Genomic DNA, 19,168 nt, shown 5'->3' on the forward strand with positions numbered 1-19,168 from the left:
ATTTGGAAAAAAATTGTGCACTCCGTTCTGACTCCTGCCTAGTGGGCAGGTTATTGACTAATGCAAATCATATAAAAATAGCACACATTGGTTGATGCATTAGATTACCATCTATGTGAGCCAACCTGTAACGTTGGTAATTCGGTAACTACTTGACCTCAAATCACATCCTGCTACAGCCCCCTCAGTATTCAGTATTTCTATTGTCTAGTGTAAGTCTGTCACGAATGCGGATTCTACAGAAGGTGCTGGCTGTAATTGCAGGCTTCCTGACTGTTTCAAGTAAACCCCTTTGGCCACGAGTGCTCTGGTGTTACTGATTAGCAAACTATTAGCCCTGATGGGTTTCCTACCTTTGATTTATATCACATACCATAACAAGCCTCTGATCTGCCACCAGACCTCACGGCCAACCAAATGTACTCGCACGACCTCCCTTCCATTGTCACTGGCTCTGTGCCGGAGTGCCTGGCCTGGATCATGTTAGTTACATTAAGAGTTGTAAAATAGCTGGAAATTTGATTTAACGGATACACCAATGGTGGCTGAGGGATGATTTCCTGGTCATCTCTCACTGAGTAATTCTTTGGTGTTACAGTTCAGGTTTTTCCCTCTTTTTTTAATTTTTTATTTGCCCATTGAGCAAAGTTCAGACTAGTTTGTTTGCTTGTGAGTGCATGCTTGTGTAATTGTGTTTGTGTCAGTGTGAGTTATTATATGTTATATAGATTATATAGTTGGTTATTTATTTGCTTAATTGATCTATTCATATAAAAATATATATTTTAGTACTCTGAATACAAACAATTGTAGGTTATGTAAAACATAAAACCTAGATTAAATTTAACAACAAATTTTATTTCGATCCAAAAGATTGTGCACCCTTTTTCATTTGACATTCATCAGCATGCTCCAGTTTGAAGTTTGACAATTTCAGTAACATTTAATGGCTTTTTAATCAGTTTTCACCATTTTAAAATTGTCACTAGTGGAGGTTCTCTGTTCACAATGAAAAAGAACTAAGTATACATAAATTTTTTTTTTAAATTTATTATTTACTAGTATTATTAGTAGTATATTATTTACCGCCCTAGCGGAGATGCTCATACTGTAAGTCACGAAGGAGTCCTCTAGTATCTAGTATGGTGCACAAGCCGAGGCAGTGACAGATAAGCACTCTGCATATCTCCTGTGTGCCAGCTGGGTGTGGCAGACCCAGATGAGAAACCAACTTCAAAACAGCAACAACACTGCCTGTGAAATGATGCCATGTTAAAAACGTTATTAAACGGTCCTGTCGTGCCCTCTTTGGGCATTACCTAAATTTGGCTTAACTGTACAGTTCCGTGCTGATTCTTTTGTCTTGTTGTATCGATGTTCTTTAGGTTGATCCTTAAAGTGTGTTTTCATTACCTTTCTCATATGATTCACTGTGTAATTAAGATGGATCGATACCAAATTTTGGCTTTGGTAGGATGCCAGTCTCTGGTACATTGGTATTGATACCTTAGGCAACAATTAAACAGCCTTAGGTGGCTAATAAAGTGATTTAATAGATTGTGTTCATTGAGATTGAAATTTCATACATTTGAATCCAATCCCTTTATATATACACATACATTTATATACACTACCATTCAAAAGTGTCAATTTAATGTCACATTAAATTGATCAAAAGAGAACATAAAGACAAGTACAAAGTTACAAAAGATTTCTATTTCAAATAAATGCTGTTATTTTGAACTTTCTATTCATCAAAGGATGCAAAAAAAGTTTCATGGTTTCCACATAAATATCATGCAGCACAGCTGCAACATTGATGATAATAAGAAATGTTTATTGAGCAGCAAATCAGCATATTAGAATGATTTCTGAAGGATCATGTGACTCTAAAAACTGGAGAAATGGCTGCTGAAAATTCAGCTTTGTCATCACAAGAATAATTTACACTTTAAAATATTTAAATGGAAAACAGTTACTTTAAATTGCAATAACATTACACTTTACTACTTTTATGGTACTTTTGATCAAAAAGCTTGAGAGATGAGCATAAGAGACTTCTTTTTAAAACGTTAAAAAAATATTACCAACCCCAAACTTTTGAATACAAATTACATTTGTCAGATATAAAAGTCATGTTGTCATACCATGGTAAATTTTTGATACCGCTGTGCTTTTTATTGCCAGTATGCACAGCTCTGTTATATAATATCTTGTCGTATAGTGGTGAACCGCACTCACTTAAGGTTCCACGACCAAGTTTTGTGACTGGTTGCTGTCTCCATAATCACAGAGGATAATTAGAGTAATTATGGCTGTTGAGATTTTGGTGGGAAGATCTATTGTTTCAGGCCTGTGATATGCATATGGGTATGTTTGTGTTTTGTGTAGGAGTTCCCAGCGGTCCCCTGAGCCTTGCTCATTTTCATACTGCAACTCTGTTCCTCCCCTACTGACTCAAACGAGACATTAGTGATAGTGACTCCTCACGCGATTTCTTTCTGCCAGTCCTCCCATGTTTCAGCTCAGGGGCTTTGGTTTGGTTTCAAAACATGTCATTTCCTTTTCATACCAGTCGTTGTTGTTAGATGCATTTTTTATAAATTATAGATCAGTTCTGCTTGGTTGTATTTGAGAAGATTTAAGCTTGTTGCATGTGTTTTTTGTTTTGCTTAAATTAATCAGATATAATAATTTTAGAAGGTCACCTGATGGACGTTATCTTGCATTTTGTTGTGGCTTATGTATTTAAATAACATTTTAAGACCGATTATTTCATATCAGTTTTCGTCAATAAAAACATGTTTATAACACCACAACATACCTTTGACCTTCTGGCTTACACAATTTCATTCTGTTTCTGTCCCTTATATTGATTCTCCGCCTTAACATCTGCTCTCTGTATCTCATACTAGCCCACTTATAGAACTATCAATTGATACTGGTTGACGTTTATTGCTGGTCTACAATTAACTTTCTCAGGCTTTCATTATGGTGGGAGATGAGAAGTTCTTACTGCCTTTTTATTACCTTAGCAATTATATTTTCTTGGCAATTGATTTGTCATCAAAAAATTCAAATCGAAAATTTGACTTGCTTTTTTGTTTTTATTCTGGCTTTCAAATTAAACACCTATTTAACTTTGAATTTTTTCAAGAAAATGTGAGTGGTGTGTGCAAACCTCACTGGCACAACAATAAGGTGTTGTTGATGGTTGCTAAGGTATCCTGAGTGGTTTTAGCTTCAAAAAAAACCCCTAACCTTAAGTGTGTGCAATAATGACACATTGCGCCTTCAGTCTGAATTGAAATGTAATAGTTGAGCTTGAGCTTAGTGGCATTGTGCAGCCATTGATGCAGAAAGATAGAGAAGTGGATCTAGATGGTAAAGCACCTTTCATTTGAAGAGGAGCAAAAGACTGATGATCATCTATCACCAATCTATCATCCTTCCCTTCTTGTCAAGTAGAATTATAGCTTTGGATAGCAGCTTTACCATGAGAATGATAATACTTGTGCTGTTATAAAACCTAGGCAGTATTATAAGGTATTATTGTCCATTTTCAAAATGCACCTTATTGTGAACAATTAATCCATGCATATGTTTCTTTTTTAATTTTCTTTTTTTAGTTTGAGCTTGTATTTTATTTACACAGTGTGATCAAACTCGATCTTCTGGTGAAACCATAGATTGCTCTCTGGTGACATACGCCAAACTTGTCGTTTCTAGTCGTTTAGTCCAGTTAAACTTTAAAGGTCCTTGCACACACTGCGTTGAGTCTGCAATTTTTCGGATACGTCATTCGGTGGCTCTGAAATGTCAAAAGACCTCTCAAAATGCATGCTACGGATGCGAAAAACTCAAAAATTGAATCAGATCAGAATTTTTTTATGATGGACGAAAGTCTCGGAGGCAGTGTGTTAATGTGATTGACACAACGTGAGGTCGTATTTATTTTTTAATTTCGGACTTTCTTAAAATCGACCTCAAGCTCGCATTCAGATCTGCCTGCATCCAATCAATAACCGGTGGAAAGAACTAGTCCCCGGATTTCTGATAATCTGTTCCACTCAGATGTATGTCACAATACAGGAACTATTTCGCTACTTCTATTACCATAACCTAAAAAACATTCTGATTTCACACTCCTTCTGATTTCTGGAGGGCTCTTCTTGTAGCAGCATGGGAAAAATTGTATTACTTGGGACCATCCCATTAAATCATTGCAGATATGCCTTGCCAGTGGATTTATTTTGCTTGCTTGGTTGTAATAAGGAGAGAAAGAAAGTGGCAAATGTGAATAAAAAATACTGAGTGAACATTAAACCAGGAAATCGTGCTGCATAAGAGAAGATTTGTTAAATATTGACAGTTTCTTGTAATGTAAACCGGTGGATAAACTGGAGGACACCTTACATTGGCCTCCTGAAGGGTGTGTGTGTGTGTGTGTGTGTGTGTGTGTGTGTGCTTTTACATTGATGCATGTTTGTTTGTTTCTTCTGTACTGGTTGTGGTGTGTTGATCAGATGAATGGTTGCTGGGGCCCCATGCTTCTCTTTTTCAGTTTCCCTCTTATGGCCCCAAAATCGCACCTAATTCTTTTTTCTCTCACCATTTTCTCATCAATTCATTTGGCGTTTAATTTAAACGCCTATTTAACCTTGAATTTTATTTAAGAAAATGTGAGCGGTGTCTGCACAAAACTCATTGTCACAACGTTAAGGTGTTGTGGATGGTTGCTATGTTATCCTGTGTGGTTTTAGTTTCAGAAAACCACCTAACCATAAATATGCTCAATACTCCTCTTCCCAGTTAAATGTTTTTCCTCATAACCTTTGCAAAAATTATGTTGGATGATTTCAGTTTGATACTAACAGCTTAGCACACACAATTAAAACATGCTATAACCGCTTCCCTTGTTCTTAGCTTCTATAATCTTCGTCTTTTCCCCTCTTTGCCCTCAATCTCTCCTGTCCTTTATAGTTAGGCAATGTGGTACACTTCAAACAAGCCGAAGCCCTCAAGGGTCCAGTCCTTCTCAGCGAGGCTTGAGCTTCAGGCCCATAGTGGCTCGTTAAAAACGGATTACCTTTCCTTAATGAAGCAGCTGCGGTCAGACCCGTTTAGAAAAGCGACTGGTCATTTGATGCATTGTCAGTTTAAGAAAACGTGCTTACTGTTTGACAACATTTAGACCTCCTTATCATTTAAAATTTTTCTTTCAAGGAAAATCCTCCAAGTTTGAATAGTTATATCCATCCTAATGGAACCCCATGAGCATGACTAACATACACACACACACACACACACACACACACACACACACACACACACACACACACACACACACACACACACACACAGACACGCATGCTGATGGACACAACGCCTTTCTTCTTGTTGAAGTGGAAGCTCTTGGTGGCCCTTTCCCATGGTACAGTGCATGACTGGCTGCACTGAGCACACACAAAGCTTAGCTGTGAATCTCTTCATGCTAAATGATTCCCGCTCTGCACCGTTCCACATCCCAGTGAAACCCGTCTCAAACACAGCATTCTGTTTGGGAATAGGCACAAGTTATTGCTTACTTGGAGGTTTCAACAATGATCAATTATGAACACCATAATTGCATGACTTTATTTAATAAAAAAAAAATAAAAAATATATATATATATATATGTATGTATATATATATATATATATATATATATATATATATATATATATATATATATATATATTGCTATCTGATTTGTGACATCCGTAAAGCCCAAAGTAAACTTAAGTTTTGACGTGAACGCATAGCCTTTCAAAGATTTCCACTCTTGTTTAAACTACAATTGGTGTTTTTTCCTACCCCCTCACACAAGTGCTTGTCAGTGCTACTGTTGTTGCCCTCTCCATTAATTTGTTGTTGATGTTGTTCTCTCTCATCTGTTTCTTTTTTGACTGTGAAACAGTGGGCCAGGGAAGTGTTACCACCTTGTTGACCTTTTTTTTTTCTTTAAACCTGTAGGGCTGGGTATTGTTAGGAATTTCACAATTCGATTTCAATTCGATATTGATTTATTCGTTTCGATATCGATTCAATAATAAGTACACTAGTAATTAGGTACCTGAGTATATTTTTAAATGTGTGCGCAGTATTACCAATGTTTAAGAACAAATTGCCCCCAGCATGTTTCTTGTCATGGTTTATTTAGCAGAACAAACTGTACAATATTGTTCATGTGCTGAATACAAACCACAACTGTAACAAACAGGTGCTTTATTAACACACCTCTAAAGTGCATGTAACTGTTATATATAGAAAGTATATTTCTTTCTTCCTATACATTCAAGTTATAAAAGAAATGTAAACAGAAACACAAAATGTGCATACTCATTAAAAAAAATGCGCTTCATGAGGCACGTGCGCGCGCACATTTGCACACACGCGCACATTTGCACACACGCGCACATTTGCACACACACGCAAGGACTCTCGCTCCCTTCCTCTCTGTCGTGCGCGCGGTACGCGGTTTGGAGCTCGTGAGCTCTAGATTTCGGGAGATTTGAACTAATTTTGCGGACATCAGGGAGCCGCTATCAATATGCGGGAGACTCCCGGAGACTTGTTGTTCTTATCATTTAGGGGGGCTTAGGAACATTTTGGGGTAGCTTTAGCCCCCCTAAAATAGGCCTAACGACGTCCCTGGTTGGTGGTGCAGGCTTGAACGGAGTGCAGCTGCTGTCCGTCATTTTGCTGTTTTGGTGAAGCGCGTCTTGTACACATCGACAGTAAAAGCTTGTACAACGCTGAACGCTCTCACTAGAGTGTTGCCCACAGTGCCGCCACTGGCCGGTGGGCTGAATCGATTCATAGGATTTGATGAATCGATATTGAATTGAGAAACAAATAATTGCAATGCATTGATGAATCGATATTTTTACCCAGCCTTAGCGGCCTGTGAGCTGATCGTACAGGGTAATTAGTGTTTAAAAAATTGGGCTATGGCCCTACAATATGCGCATAATATGCTGATGATGAAATTTACTTAATGCATACTCTAATGTACACACAAAAAGTATATTTAGGGGCTTAATTCATATCCTTAATTTCAGTATTATCTTATATGCCCCGTACTTTTACCTTTAGCCATTTTTATGACATCAAACAACACTAACCGTCTCACCTTTACTTTTGAAAACATTTTGGCAAAGTTGTGGTCAATGATTGTCAACTTTCCCAAGTTCCCTCCACTGGAGGAGATGATTAACTGGACTTTGTGGTTGATGTCTCTTTTGGCACCGCACAAGGAAATAGTGGTCTTTTATGAGGGGTCGAGTGGGTGACAGAGGGCAAGGCCGATACCTAATTTACGGGTCGCCATGGTGATGACAGGAGCCGGGCTAAAATGGAGGTGTTGGTAATCTTTCTTTCTGTGTTGTATTTGTGTATCCTCCCTACAGTCCACCCCTTCTTTTTATCTTTTCTGTCTTTCTTTCTTTCCCCGGTCTCTGTCCTTTCCATTCCCTGACCTCTTCTTGAAATTTGTCTCTCTCACGACCTTCTTTCTCTCTGTATCCCTTCCCCCACTCCCCCCTTCAATTCTTTTCCCACTATTAACCTGTGATTAAGTAAGCCTGTCGTCAGCTGTGGAGGTTTGGCTCCTGGGTGAAAGAGGGATGAGAGACTTGCGCTCTTTCGCCACAGAGGTGTGAGAGTAAATCTTTTCTTTATTTCCCCACCTCATTCCTACTGTATGGACTGTCTCTCTGTGCTTGCCTAATGAGTCTGTGCTTCACTTTCTGGCTGCTGTAGCAAAGTGGCTCAATAAAAAGGACCTTTTAAAACTGCATTGAACTGAGTCCAGGCAGCTCAGGCATCGCCTCTGACGCAGCCATGGTGTCAGTGTCCACACACACCGACACACAAACTCAGTTTGTCTCTTTGGGCTCAATGACTTCATGGAAGATGAACTTTAAAGACGAACTCTGTGTTGACAGTTAATGAAAGGGTGACCCCTCAAACTGACATGGTGATAGTTAGCTAGGTTTATTTATGGTGGTCCATTCGCTTGTCTAAGAGGCCCTATCCTGGCATGAGGTTAGTTTGTATCTGTCAGCACCGGCACTGCATGATCCACACTGGGATTTCTTTTTCACCCGTTTCATGTCCTGTGCATTCATCTCATGCATTGAATATTCTCTTTCGTATAAAATCTCAAAAACAGTATATTTCATATATATATATATATATATATATATATATATATATATATATATATATATATATATATATATATATATATATATATATATTAATAAATTAATTATTAAATGGTACACTTTTTTTTTATCGAGCAAATAGTATAACCTCTTGCGTTCACCCTTCCCACACCATATGCCATTTGTTTTATTGGAAAATCTTTTTTTAAAGCACAAATATACCGTATATCAGGGCTCTCAAGTCTCACGCATTGGGCGTGAGACACACGCATTTCAACCCGTTCACACGCTCACACGCCACACCTTGTATTTCTCACGCTGAGGAGTAAGGGAACTTGTCCCGCTATACAATTAATGGACGAGGCGCAGGCAAACGGAGGGAAGTTCTCTGCCGAGTTCATAGCATCTGTCTCGAGTTATACAGAGTTAAATGCAAGCTACCAGCCAATCAGAAATTAGAATTAGTTGTTTCCGGGTAAATTATGTGTTCCCGCTGCAAGCACGTTCGTTACTAGACAACACGCGCACACACGGAGTGGAAGTTGAAAGAGCACGATCTGATGAATGCGGTTTGCGGACATCTTCATTTATTTTTTATTTTTTTAGCATTTTGATTTTACGATTCCTGGACGATATCTCTTGCCTGTGATCAAAGACAGTGAGAGATGATGGTGAGGAGTATAGCCAAATTCGTGCTAAATTATTTTTGATGCATTCAAAAACTCTTCAACTGCTTTTAAAGGGGTCATCGGATGCAAAATACACTTTTATATGGTATTTGCAAATAAATGTGTCTTTGCAGTGTGTGGACACAATCACCATGCAATGAAAAAAATCCATTCACTTTTTTTTAATCCTCGAAAAGCCAAAAAGTTGTTGCTCATTATCATTTAAAGAGACATGCACCGAAACGGGTCACTGTGAACAGAGCTGTTTTTGAAGAGGTAAAAAGGGTGTTGTTTTACACAACCATTGCAAAATTTTAACCAAAGTATGTTACAAACTTGACATGAAGACCCAAAAGAATCATACCAACTTGTGGAAAATGGGCATCCGATGACCCCTTTAAAGGTGACCGGTTTGGGTCTTGACATACATGCTCACAAGTTGTTATGACACAATGTTATGTACATTGAGCACTGATGTTACGTTGGCTTGTTTGGGGTCAAATTTATTTTTATTTTTCAATAAATTTGTATTTTTTTAAATATAACTATTTATTTTATTTGGATGCATTTGTCTTTTTATCAGATTTAACAATTGTTATAATTTCCATTTGTGCTGGTCAATTATGAACAATAGGAAAAATTGAACTGCTAGGAAAAATTGAAGCGAATTTGGTTGGGTCGAGGGACCGCTGCTGCAAATATTTGGGTGGCTCCTCCCCTAAATCTCACTCTAAACTTTTGATAAAACTTGAGAACCCTGGTATATGTTACAAAAACCTATTTTCTTTTTGGATGTATTAGAGCATAGTGCTGGGCAGTAAACCGGTTCAAACCGAAAACCGGTTTATATTTTCGTCACGATTTTGATTTTGAATAAACCGCCATACCGGTGTATTTAATTACACAACGTTCGGAACGAACGTTACGCTGCGCGACACTGTTTCAGACGGACCCTTTACAATGTTGCACTTCTAAGCAGCGACGAGTGAGGGTAAACAAACAGCAGTGCTCGGTTACGTTACATGTACGATGGATGCGGAGCGCATTATTGTAGCGCGAAAGTACATTAATATAATGGAATATAATGTGCCGCGCTCTCAGATACACGCGACTCTTGTTAAAATAGGTCTATTTTCTCTGGGCTCGCTCAGATAATCCTGCACTTAAAACGTGTTCAGTGCAATCGCGAATCTCTCCTCTTCCCCAGCTAACAATTTTAGGTTATAAGAATGTTTTCATAACGTTCCCATTAAGTTATAAAAACGTTAACGTTATTTCTGAATGTTCTAGGAACATTCAAAATGTCCAGTTTTTTAGACGTTGTATTAACGTTATTTCTTGGTTATAAGAACTCCATTCAAAACGTTATAAGAACGTTCAATTCTCTCCTTATGTAAACGTATTAACGTTCTTGCTTGGTTATAAGACCATCATTCAAACGTCATTAGAACATACAATTCTCCCGTTATATAAACGTTGTATTAACGTTCTTGCTTGGTTATAAGAACATCATTCAAACGTCATTAGAACGTACAATTCTCCCGTTATATAAACGTTGTATTAACGTTCTTGCTTGGTTATAAGAACATCATTCAAACATCATTAGAACGTACAATTCTCCCGTTATATAAACGTTGTATTAACGTTACTTCCTGGTTATAAGAACGTTATTAGAACGTTAAGAAATAACAATTTTAGGTTATACTGGGCGCTATTCTATTCTACAATATTCACTAATGACAGTAAAATAGACCAATCCTAAGTCAATTTACTGCAGTAATTCCTCTCTCAACCAGTAGAAAATGCTTTGAACACCTGATTATGCATGAAAAAAAAAACGTCATAAACCGGAAAACCGGCATAATTTTGAAAAAAAACGTGATATAAATTTTAAGTCAAACCGCCCAGCACTATTAGAGCATGCCATGCAATCAAAATAATTGTCCCCTGTAAAGGTTCCACAGGGCTGCTTCATACAATATTTAGAGTATACTCAGACTGTCTGTACAAAATGTTTTTGTAGATGGTCTGAGACGATGAGATTAAACCTGCGTTAAGCTTTGCCTCTTTCAGTTCTATTGAAGCATGTGTGCTGTATGCTGTGTGCGTGTGTGTGTAGTATCCTTAGATCAACCCTTGTCTTAAGTCAGTCTGCAGCTCAGTTTGATGTAATCTTTTAATGGCACCTTCAGGCATATTTAAACAGGGATGGGTTACACGTGTTAAGTGCGATCCATTCACCTTGTCAAGACATGAATGCTCTACCTGTTACTCTGCAGCAAGCCAGTCAGTATCGAGAACTTTATTTGGAATAAAAAGAGTTAGAAATCGTGTGTGTTTATTTGGTTGGCATTTGTGAAACTTTAAAGTGTGTTAATTAGGCTTATCTCTTCAAATTCCAGATGAATAGTTCTGCAGTTTCATGATGAGTGTCAGTTTCACGTGAGTTTCTGTTTTGCTTCACCTGTGCTATGTTTGGCAGATTACTGACATCTGTCGTCATCATCAGGTGGATAAAAAGTAACAGATCTGAGACCAGTTGAGAGCAGTGATGTTACTTGCTGTTAAGTGTGACTGTCGTTGGTATTAGCAGTGGCAGTCCTTTGGATTAATAATGAGAGAGTTGGGCCATGTGCATTCACATTCTTGACTGTTACCAGGCTGCCCTCTATCATCATTTCTTAGTATTACAGTCAACTGCAGAGGTTAGTTGTGTTCAGACATTCTTCAAAAGGTGACCAGAAATAAAGTTTCTGTCATTATTTACTCTCCATAATGTTCTTTCAGAACATGAAAGAACAGATGAACCACTTATTCTTAATTGATTGTCAAGTAAATTCACAATATTCATTGTTTCAAAATAGCTTTACAGATAATCATGATACTAATGTTTATAATATCGTTGTATATTCATGCCTTTTACTTGCATTTAGCAGATTGTGCAATGTTATGGTTTACATTTTGCTATAGCCTATATTTATCGCTTTTTGTAAGTATCCTTTAAGTTAGTTGGTAAATTTGGATTTACTTAATACTTCTACTAATAAACTAGTGCTGTTACAGGAAAATAATGCTGGCTGTGACGGGAGCCATATTGCTCATGAATGTGCTTGATCACAGTGGTATTTCTTCCGCCTTCTCCATACACCCTGTCTTTTGTTTGCGGTCAGCACATTTCCTGTGACCTTGGGTGTGATTTGAAGGAGGAACTCTTGACAGAAATGGTGATGACATATTGTAGTGAAAGGACACCAAATTATATTTTGTGTTACAGTGTGTGGTTTAGACATCAGGGTGACCTTGTCAGTTTGCTGGTTGAATGTCATATTTAAATTTGCTGGAGATCTCCTTGTTCTCCTCTCTCTCTACATGTTATCTGTCCCTTTTCCCTAGCTTACCTGTGAAAGACATGCGTCGCAAACTGTTTGCCCTGTAGATGTGCGCTGTGCACTGTGCAAACAGACTTCATTGTGTTTCTTCTGTCTTCCAGTAGCATTTGAACCGGACCTTCAGGAACACCTGTGATCTTATGAGCTGGGCTTCCCATGGCATTTGCTGCTGTTGTCTTATTAGCATTCATTTGAGCTTTGTGTGTTTCTGCACATAGATCATGTTGCTGTATTGAAGTGTGTGCTGCTTTATGTGTCAATTAACTGTGTTTTGGTGAATACGTATTTATTGATTTCCAGATTGTTAGCTTGAGAGGATCCTGGTTCTGAGGACTAGTGAGAGTAGAAAATGCACAGACCTGTAACGAAATAATTCAGTAAGTGAAAGACACAAGGTCTGTCAAGGACAGAATTTCAATGTTATGCATATTATTTCAACATGTACTGTATATGTTATCTGAATTTGACAAAGTTATGTCAATTCAGACACCACACCATATACACATTACACAGTGTGTGTGTGTGTGTGTGTGTGTGTGTGTGTGTGTGTGTGTGTGTGTGTGTGTGTGTGTGTGTGTGTGTGTGTGTGTGTGTGTGTGTGTGTGTGTGCGTGCATGCGTGCGTTTCATAATATTTCAAATGTTATGTTTTTATTACTTTGCCCGCCCGACCAGCGGATTATGATCCGCGCAGCACCATCGCCAAACTATACGGTTTGAGAATGGACACATGCAGGCCGGGAACCCGCAACAGAACCGTCACTGGAAAAAGTGTGTCTGAGCATGTGACTGTCCGAGTTTTGTCGAGAGCCAGAGGCGGCACGAAATTTGACGAAGGGGGGCGCCCCGTAATTCTCTATGCAGGAAAACCCTGTATAAATACATTTTTAATTGTAAGTTTTTCATCAAGTGCATTTTTTTATTTTAGCTTTACTTCAATTAATGAAAAACTTTATTTTTAAAACCTTATGACGTTTAAAAATTATGTCTTTAAATTTATGTTTCCATTCTTCTGTCTTCATTTTAAAGTAGGTCTTTCTTGTAACCAGCATGTAAACCAGAGCCCGAGTGGTTTGACACTGCTGCCACAGATTTGCAGCTGTTGCTCAGTTTTTTGTGACACTTGCCCTCAGTCACTTTCTTTTTTATCTCCTCTTGTCACGCTATACCCTTTCTTTTTGTAAAAACCCTTTCTCTCATGTTTTCCCCTTTTCTCTTTTTTAATACATGATACACAACAGAGAATGTGAAGACGATATCCTGCAAATGATTATCCGTTATTGGACAGAACTATAGCACTGGTAAAAGATGATTGGATGTTCCCCACATGGGCACATGCCATCATATAACACGTTCCAGTGAATCAGGTTGCTAATGTGCCCACCTGTCACCGCAAAACCACAGCGATTCTGCTGATAGCTTCATGCCGTTGCACACATCTTTAGGCACACCCAAAATGACATGCATTAGGAGTCATAGCACCATCTGTGCTCTGTGTAAGGTCAGCTGAAAAACTTCTATTTACAGTCAAAGATTCTTACAGTTTGATTCTGCACTTAGTCATTCTGAATCACTGCACTGTAATTGCACAGCATTTCAGTGAACAAACAAGGCTGTTGATGCCAGAACGACTCTGTAACACCACGCACAGTTAGCTTTTTATGTCATTCACACATTCATTGAATGTAACTCACCCCAAATGAGATCACGGGAACAGCCACCACACACCCATCAACACTATTTGCCTCTTCCCCCTCAGACAAGTGCAGCGCTCACAGAGGATGCTCTCCGTAGAAGGTCTCGTGTAAATATGGAAGAGAGCAGCAGCGCTTACTCATAGCAACAGAGATACACACACATAAACAGACACATCCATGTCGCATGAACATGTGCCAATGTAGATGCACAGTCTCGTACAGGAAGGATAAGCCGCCAGCCATGTGGGCAGACAAAGAGAAGAGAAACTTTGGTGCTCATTTGAGTTTTTTTGCATTTCTTTGTTCACGTTTGGTTTATAACGGCTTTTGGAGCGATAGCTAAAAGTATGCCACTTGTTTCAGAGGAAAGGAATTCAGAGTAAGAGTGTCACAGAGAGAGGAGGGAGGAGAGAGAGAGGAAGACTCAGTTCAATGCAGTTACTTTTTCAAAAGTAGTTAAAGTTGGAGAGAAAAGTAAAGGGTTTTCTTAATTTCTCAATTTTAGAGATTAACGTCTGAAACTAGAGAAATAGAAAGAAGAGAGGAGACGAGAAAAGGAAGGATCCAATCAATGCAGATTGTAGAGGAGCAGAATCGCAAATTTAATTCTCTTTGTAGATGCTGTTACGTTGAAGTTTGAGACGTAATTCTAAGTTTGAGATCAAGTTATGGACCCTTTTGATCCAGAGATCTTCTTGCCACTGCTTTTTGTGGCAGCTCATATTTTGACGGCAACTGGAGTGTGGTTGTGCCGTAGGCACCGTAACACCAGGAGTTCTGTTTGTCTTTATGGTAATGGTCATTTCTTTCTCTCTCACTCTAGCTGTGTCTCACTCACCATGGTAGGATATAGTTTCCTCTTTGGGCTCCACCTCTTCCTATTACATTAATGCTTTTTAGATATTATTTTGCACTCTAAAAAGAAATTCAGGAGACATATTACCACAACTTAAATAAATGTGTGGTTGCAAGTTAAAAATTCTGATTTATTGATTTAATTAAACCTTTTAAGTTTCAAACATTATTTTAATGAATTTTGTTGAAATAATAATGCATACATTTAATATTGTGCGTAATTTAAATACCTCCTGTGGTGAAAATCAAGTAATGTTGTTTATATACGGTCTCTGTGTGGTGTTTATAGATTGAAAAACAATGTGCAAATGCCATTGCTCATATTTTAATCTTAAAACTGCAGTGTACCAAATGTCTCAAAAACACGATTTGAAACCACTCCTGTTTCCTACTGTCACAAACGTGACCAATCCAGTCAATGTGTGGGGCAGGGTTTTTCCTGTCATTCCTATCATGCTCTGTGGGTATTTTAACAGTGATCACAATATACAGTATATCATAATGATGTATTATGATATTATGATGAACTTTCTCCACTGACTTTCTGTGATGTTCAGAGCATTTCTTAGGATGCTGATTTTTAGAAGGCATCTGTCTGACTCGGAGATGGCGAACGGGAACATGTTACATATTACCATTTTGATTAGGGCTGCAACTAACGATTATTTTAATAATCGATTAATCTGTAGATTATTTTTCTCGACTATAAAGAAAAAAAGAAAAGTACAAAGAAAGAAAAATACAAATCAGAAAACTTAACAGGATTTGTTTGAACGTCAGAACTTGTTCTCTACACTACACTTGCACAAACTCTCACACTCACAGATGCACACACTCACAAACTTGTGTTTTGTTTTGTTTTTTTGTCAAAGATGTTATAATCTTTAACAAAATGTTTGAAATTATTTGACAAGCATGGAAAGTAGGTTATAAAAATAATAGCAATAATAATAATTATAATAGAAGATAATATCTTTAGTCTATCCTAATATTAATTATAAATACAATGTATATAAAATATAAATACAATATAAAATAATATAAAAAAACCAAATACAATGGATTGACCATCTCGTATAGAGTGTAAGATATTTTGCAGCTCATACTTTCCGAGCATATAGTGAAGTTTCTCTGAGTCATTTAGAGTAAAGATTGAAAAATTCAGTGCTGCAATTTGTGGAATAAATATTCCCCTTGTAGTGGTACTTGGGACAGACAAGAAAGTGTTTTCATCTTCTGTCTATCTGATTCAAATCACAGTCTGCTAATTCAGTGGTAAGAATTGAATTGTTGTTTTCATATTTATATTGTTGTCCATTTATCAAACTGCCTCTTTTATAGTAATTATATATTACTATGTAGTATGTACCAATTTACTAATGATCAGACACACTCAGTCTCTCTCGCGTGCAGACACACTCTGTCTCTTTCGCGCACTGTCGCTTGCGCGCATACACTCGGTCTCTCTCGTGCGATCTCGGACACATTCGGCTCTCTCACGATCTCGGACGATCAACTATTTTAATACCGTAATCGATTTTAACGATTTGTTGTTGCAGCCCTAATTCTGATGCATCGACTTGTAGACCCTTGCTGCGTCCCAATTCGCATACTATCCGCCCTAAATAGTATTTCGAAAATAGAACTAGTACGTCCCAAATCGTAGTATGTTGAAATGAGTGTTCCATAGAGACCCGGATGGTCTACTATATCCGGTCAGAATCCGAAGTGCAGATCGATGCACACTCTAACGGCTGATGTTGACGAGGACTCAGTTAGAACTACAACCATGAGTGAAAAGTGTTAAAAAACTACAGACATGGAGGACGCGCGCGAGTCCGGCGGTTGTGTAGAGAGGTTTAGATAAAGGGGTTTAAGTGATTAATTATCAGTATCTAACCTGACGAAAATGTATTTATTCAATGTTGGCTACGTTATATTGCATCTGCAGCAGCATTGTGAACTTTTGTAAAGATACAGCAAACTGACAAGAAAGTTTATAGCCATTAAATTTTAAATGCATCATTACATTCAAATTGCAAACACATGAGGAGAGTGACAGTCTCCGTATGTAAGACCCACGACTGGCAGATGAACGAGCTACAAAATTTCTCTCCAAACGGTAAGGAATTATATTAGATTGAATGGAGGATTTTAACTGTGACGAGATGATTGACAGGGCAGTTTACGGTGATGCACGCGACAGAGCTGTCCGTTAAAGATGACGAAGTAGTATGTCCTAAAGCTTACTTTTTCTTCACAAAAAGAGTACATACTTTTAGGGCGTAGTATAAGTAGGCGAATTGGGACGAATATATAATTCTGTTCTTTTTTTTCTGTATCAGTTTCTGGTTCAAAGTTCAAACATATATGGGTGAATTAAACCACTATTTCCACTTGCCATTGTGTAGCTTTTGCTAAAGATGACAGAGCGAACAGGTAGTCCGAGCAAGTTGATTGGAGGTGAGGACTCATATTCACTGGTCAATTTTCTGTTTCTGAAAATTCAGCAGTATTCCCACTTCCCTGCGTGCTTAATTGAATTCCCACCACTCAATTATGGTTAAAATATTTGGAACAACTTACATTTTTTTTTGAGTAATCAACTTAATAATTTGTAGCATAAACGCACATTTTTAAGTTCCTCAGTGCAGTTTGTTGGTTGAACATAATTAAGTTGTCTAAACTCATTGATGTGCAAACTGTTGCATTTATTTATTTATTTATTTATTTATTTGTTTATTTATTTATTCCAAACTTTTGTTTTTAGAGTATGCAGGGTTTTTTTTATTGTATGGAGATGACAACTGTACGAACACTTATAAGGTTCTTTTATATTAGTGCTGTCTGCTCTGTTGTAATAAACTTGTCAACGTATCGCAGTACAGCATGCTATTTTACAATATCACACGGTACTGATAATCATGAGCTTTGACATGTAAACATTACTTTACATAGCTCTGCTGTATTTATGCAGTCGGCTCAGTGTCACATGCCACATTACACACAGTAAGACTGTTGTAAATCTCGCAGCAGTATGAATGTGTGTTTCAACCCATGTGGCTAGTTTAGACTTTGACTGCAGAGCTTTGGGTGAAGGGTAATGGCCCTGGGTAATGGCAAATGTCCTGGTGAGCATTATTGGTGATTGCCATCAGTCAGGAAGGATCATGTCAAATGGGGACGATGTAGAGTGATGTGTCCCGGATTGGGCACAATATTGTTGCACACTGCCACATTAGTACAGTATCACATTACCTAAACCCTGGTGGCATTACAGGATTCTTTGAACAGTATAGTGTTGTAAATGTTTGGTGTTGTATTTGGGATGCAAAATATATTTGTTCCATCTGTTTGTGCCAATTTTATAGATTGCTTTTAAATACTGTTCAAAAGTTTCAGTAAGATTAAGCCTATAATGATCACCAACACTGCATTTATTTGACCAGAAATACAGTAAAAACTGTAATATTGTGAAGTATTATTACAAAAATAAAATAACTATTTTCTATTTCATAATGTAATTTATTCTTGCGATGGCAATTGCTGAATTTTTAACATTGTTACGCCAGTCTTCAGTGTCACATGATCCCTCAGAAATCATTAGAATGCTGATTTTTGTGCTTAAGAATTTTATTTTCTTGTTATGAAAAGTTTTTTCAGTGTTCTTTGTTTAATAGAAAGTTCAAAAGAACAGTATTTATTACAAAATACTAGACATCTTTTGTAACATTATAAATGTCTTTACTGTCACTTTTGATCAATACATCCTTGCTGAATAAAAGAATACATTTTTTAGGCAAGGCAAGTTTATATAACACATTTTTATACACTATGGTAATTCAAAGTGCTTTACACAGAAAGGAATTAAAATAATCACTGAATAAAATGAATGAAAAGAGTAAAAAGATGATGCATAGATAAACTTCTCATCTGGCACTGGTTTTATCTTCTTTTTTTAGATAAAAAAAATCTAGTAGTGTATGAATAAGTTAATATTTGATATCTTGGTAAATATTTTGTATATTAAATTAAAAGTTAATATTTTTAAACCCTAATAACAATATTAAATATATACTTTTGCAAATCTCAAAAGGAATATTAATTTTTTCATATTGCACATTATAATGTTGTGATATCTAAATTAACTTGTTGCATTAAACATGTGTTTGTTGTGATTATATTTATACTTTATTTAGACCAAATTTTATAGAATTTATTTCGGTTGACCATAACATCAAAATTATTAGGTCTATTGGCTTCTCGAGACAGAATGATATCATTGCAACTGTGTAATTGCCCACCAGAATATAACCAGAATACCCATCTTATTCTATATTTAAACAGCT

General features: G+C 37.3%; 1 protein-coding gene across 17 annotated transcripts in view; it reads left to right on the forward strand.

The window, feature by feature from the left end:
* Positions 1-19,168, forward strand: part of macf1a (microtubule actin crosslinking factor 1a) — a 180,707-nt gene that overhangs the window by 51,713 nt on the left and 109,826 nt on the right. The window contains exon 1 of one of the 17 annotated variants that reach the window (XM_077196138.1): positions 14,618-14,756. The exons of the other annotated variants lie outside the window; for them this stretch is intronic. Within the exon in view, the coding sequence (XP_077052253.1) occupies positions 14,633-14,756 (124 nt within the window). The 5' untranslated portion in view covers positions 14,618-14,632. Of the gene's footprint in view, positions 1-14,617; positions 14,757-19,168 lie in introns of those variants that run through there. 17 annotated transcript variants of the gene reach the window in all.

This window comes from Siphateles boraxobius, unplaced genomic scaffold (assembly GCF_051911475.1).
Source record: "Siphateles boraxobius isolate OS27281-9 unplaced genomic scaffold, OSU_SipBor_1 35, whole genome shotgun sequence".
Taxonomy (NCBI): Eukaryota; Metazoa; Chordata; class Actinopteri; order Cypriniformes; family Leuciscidae; genus Siphateles; species Siphateles boraxobius.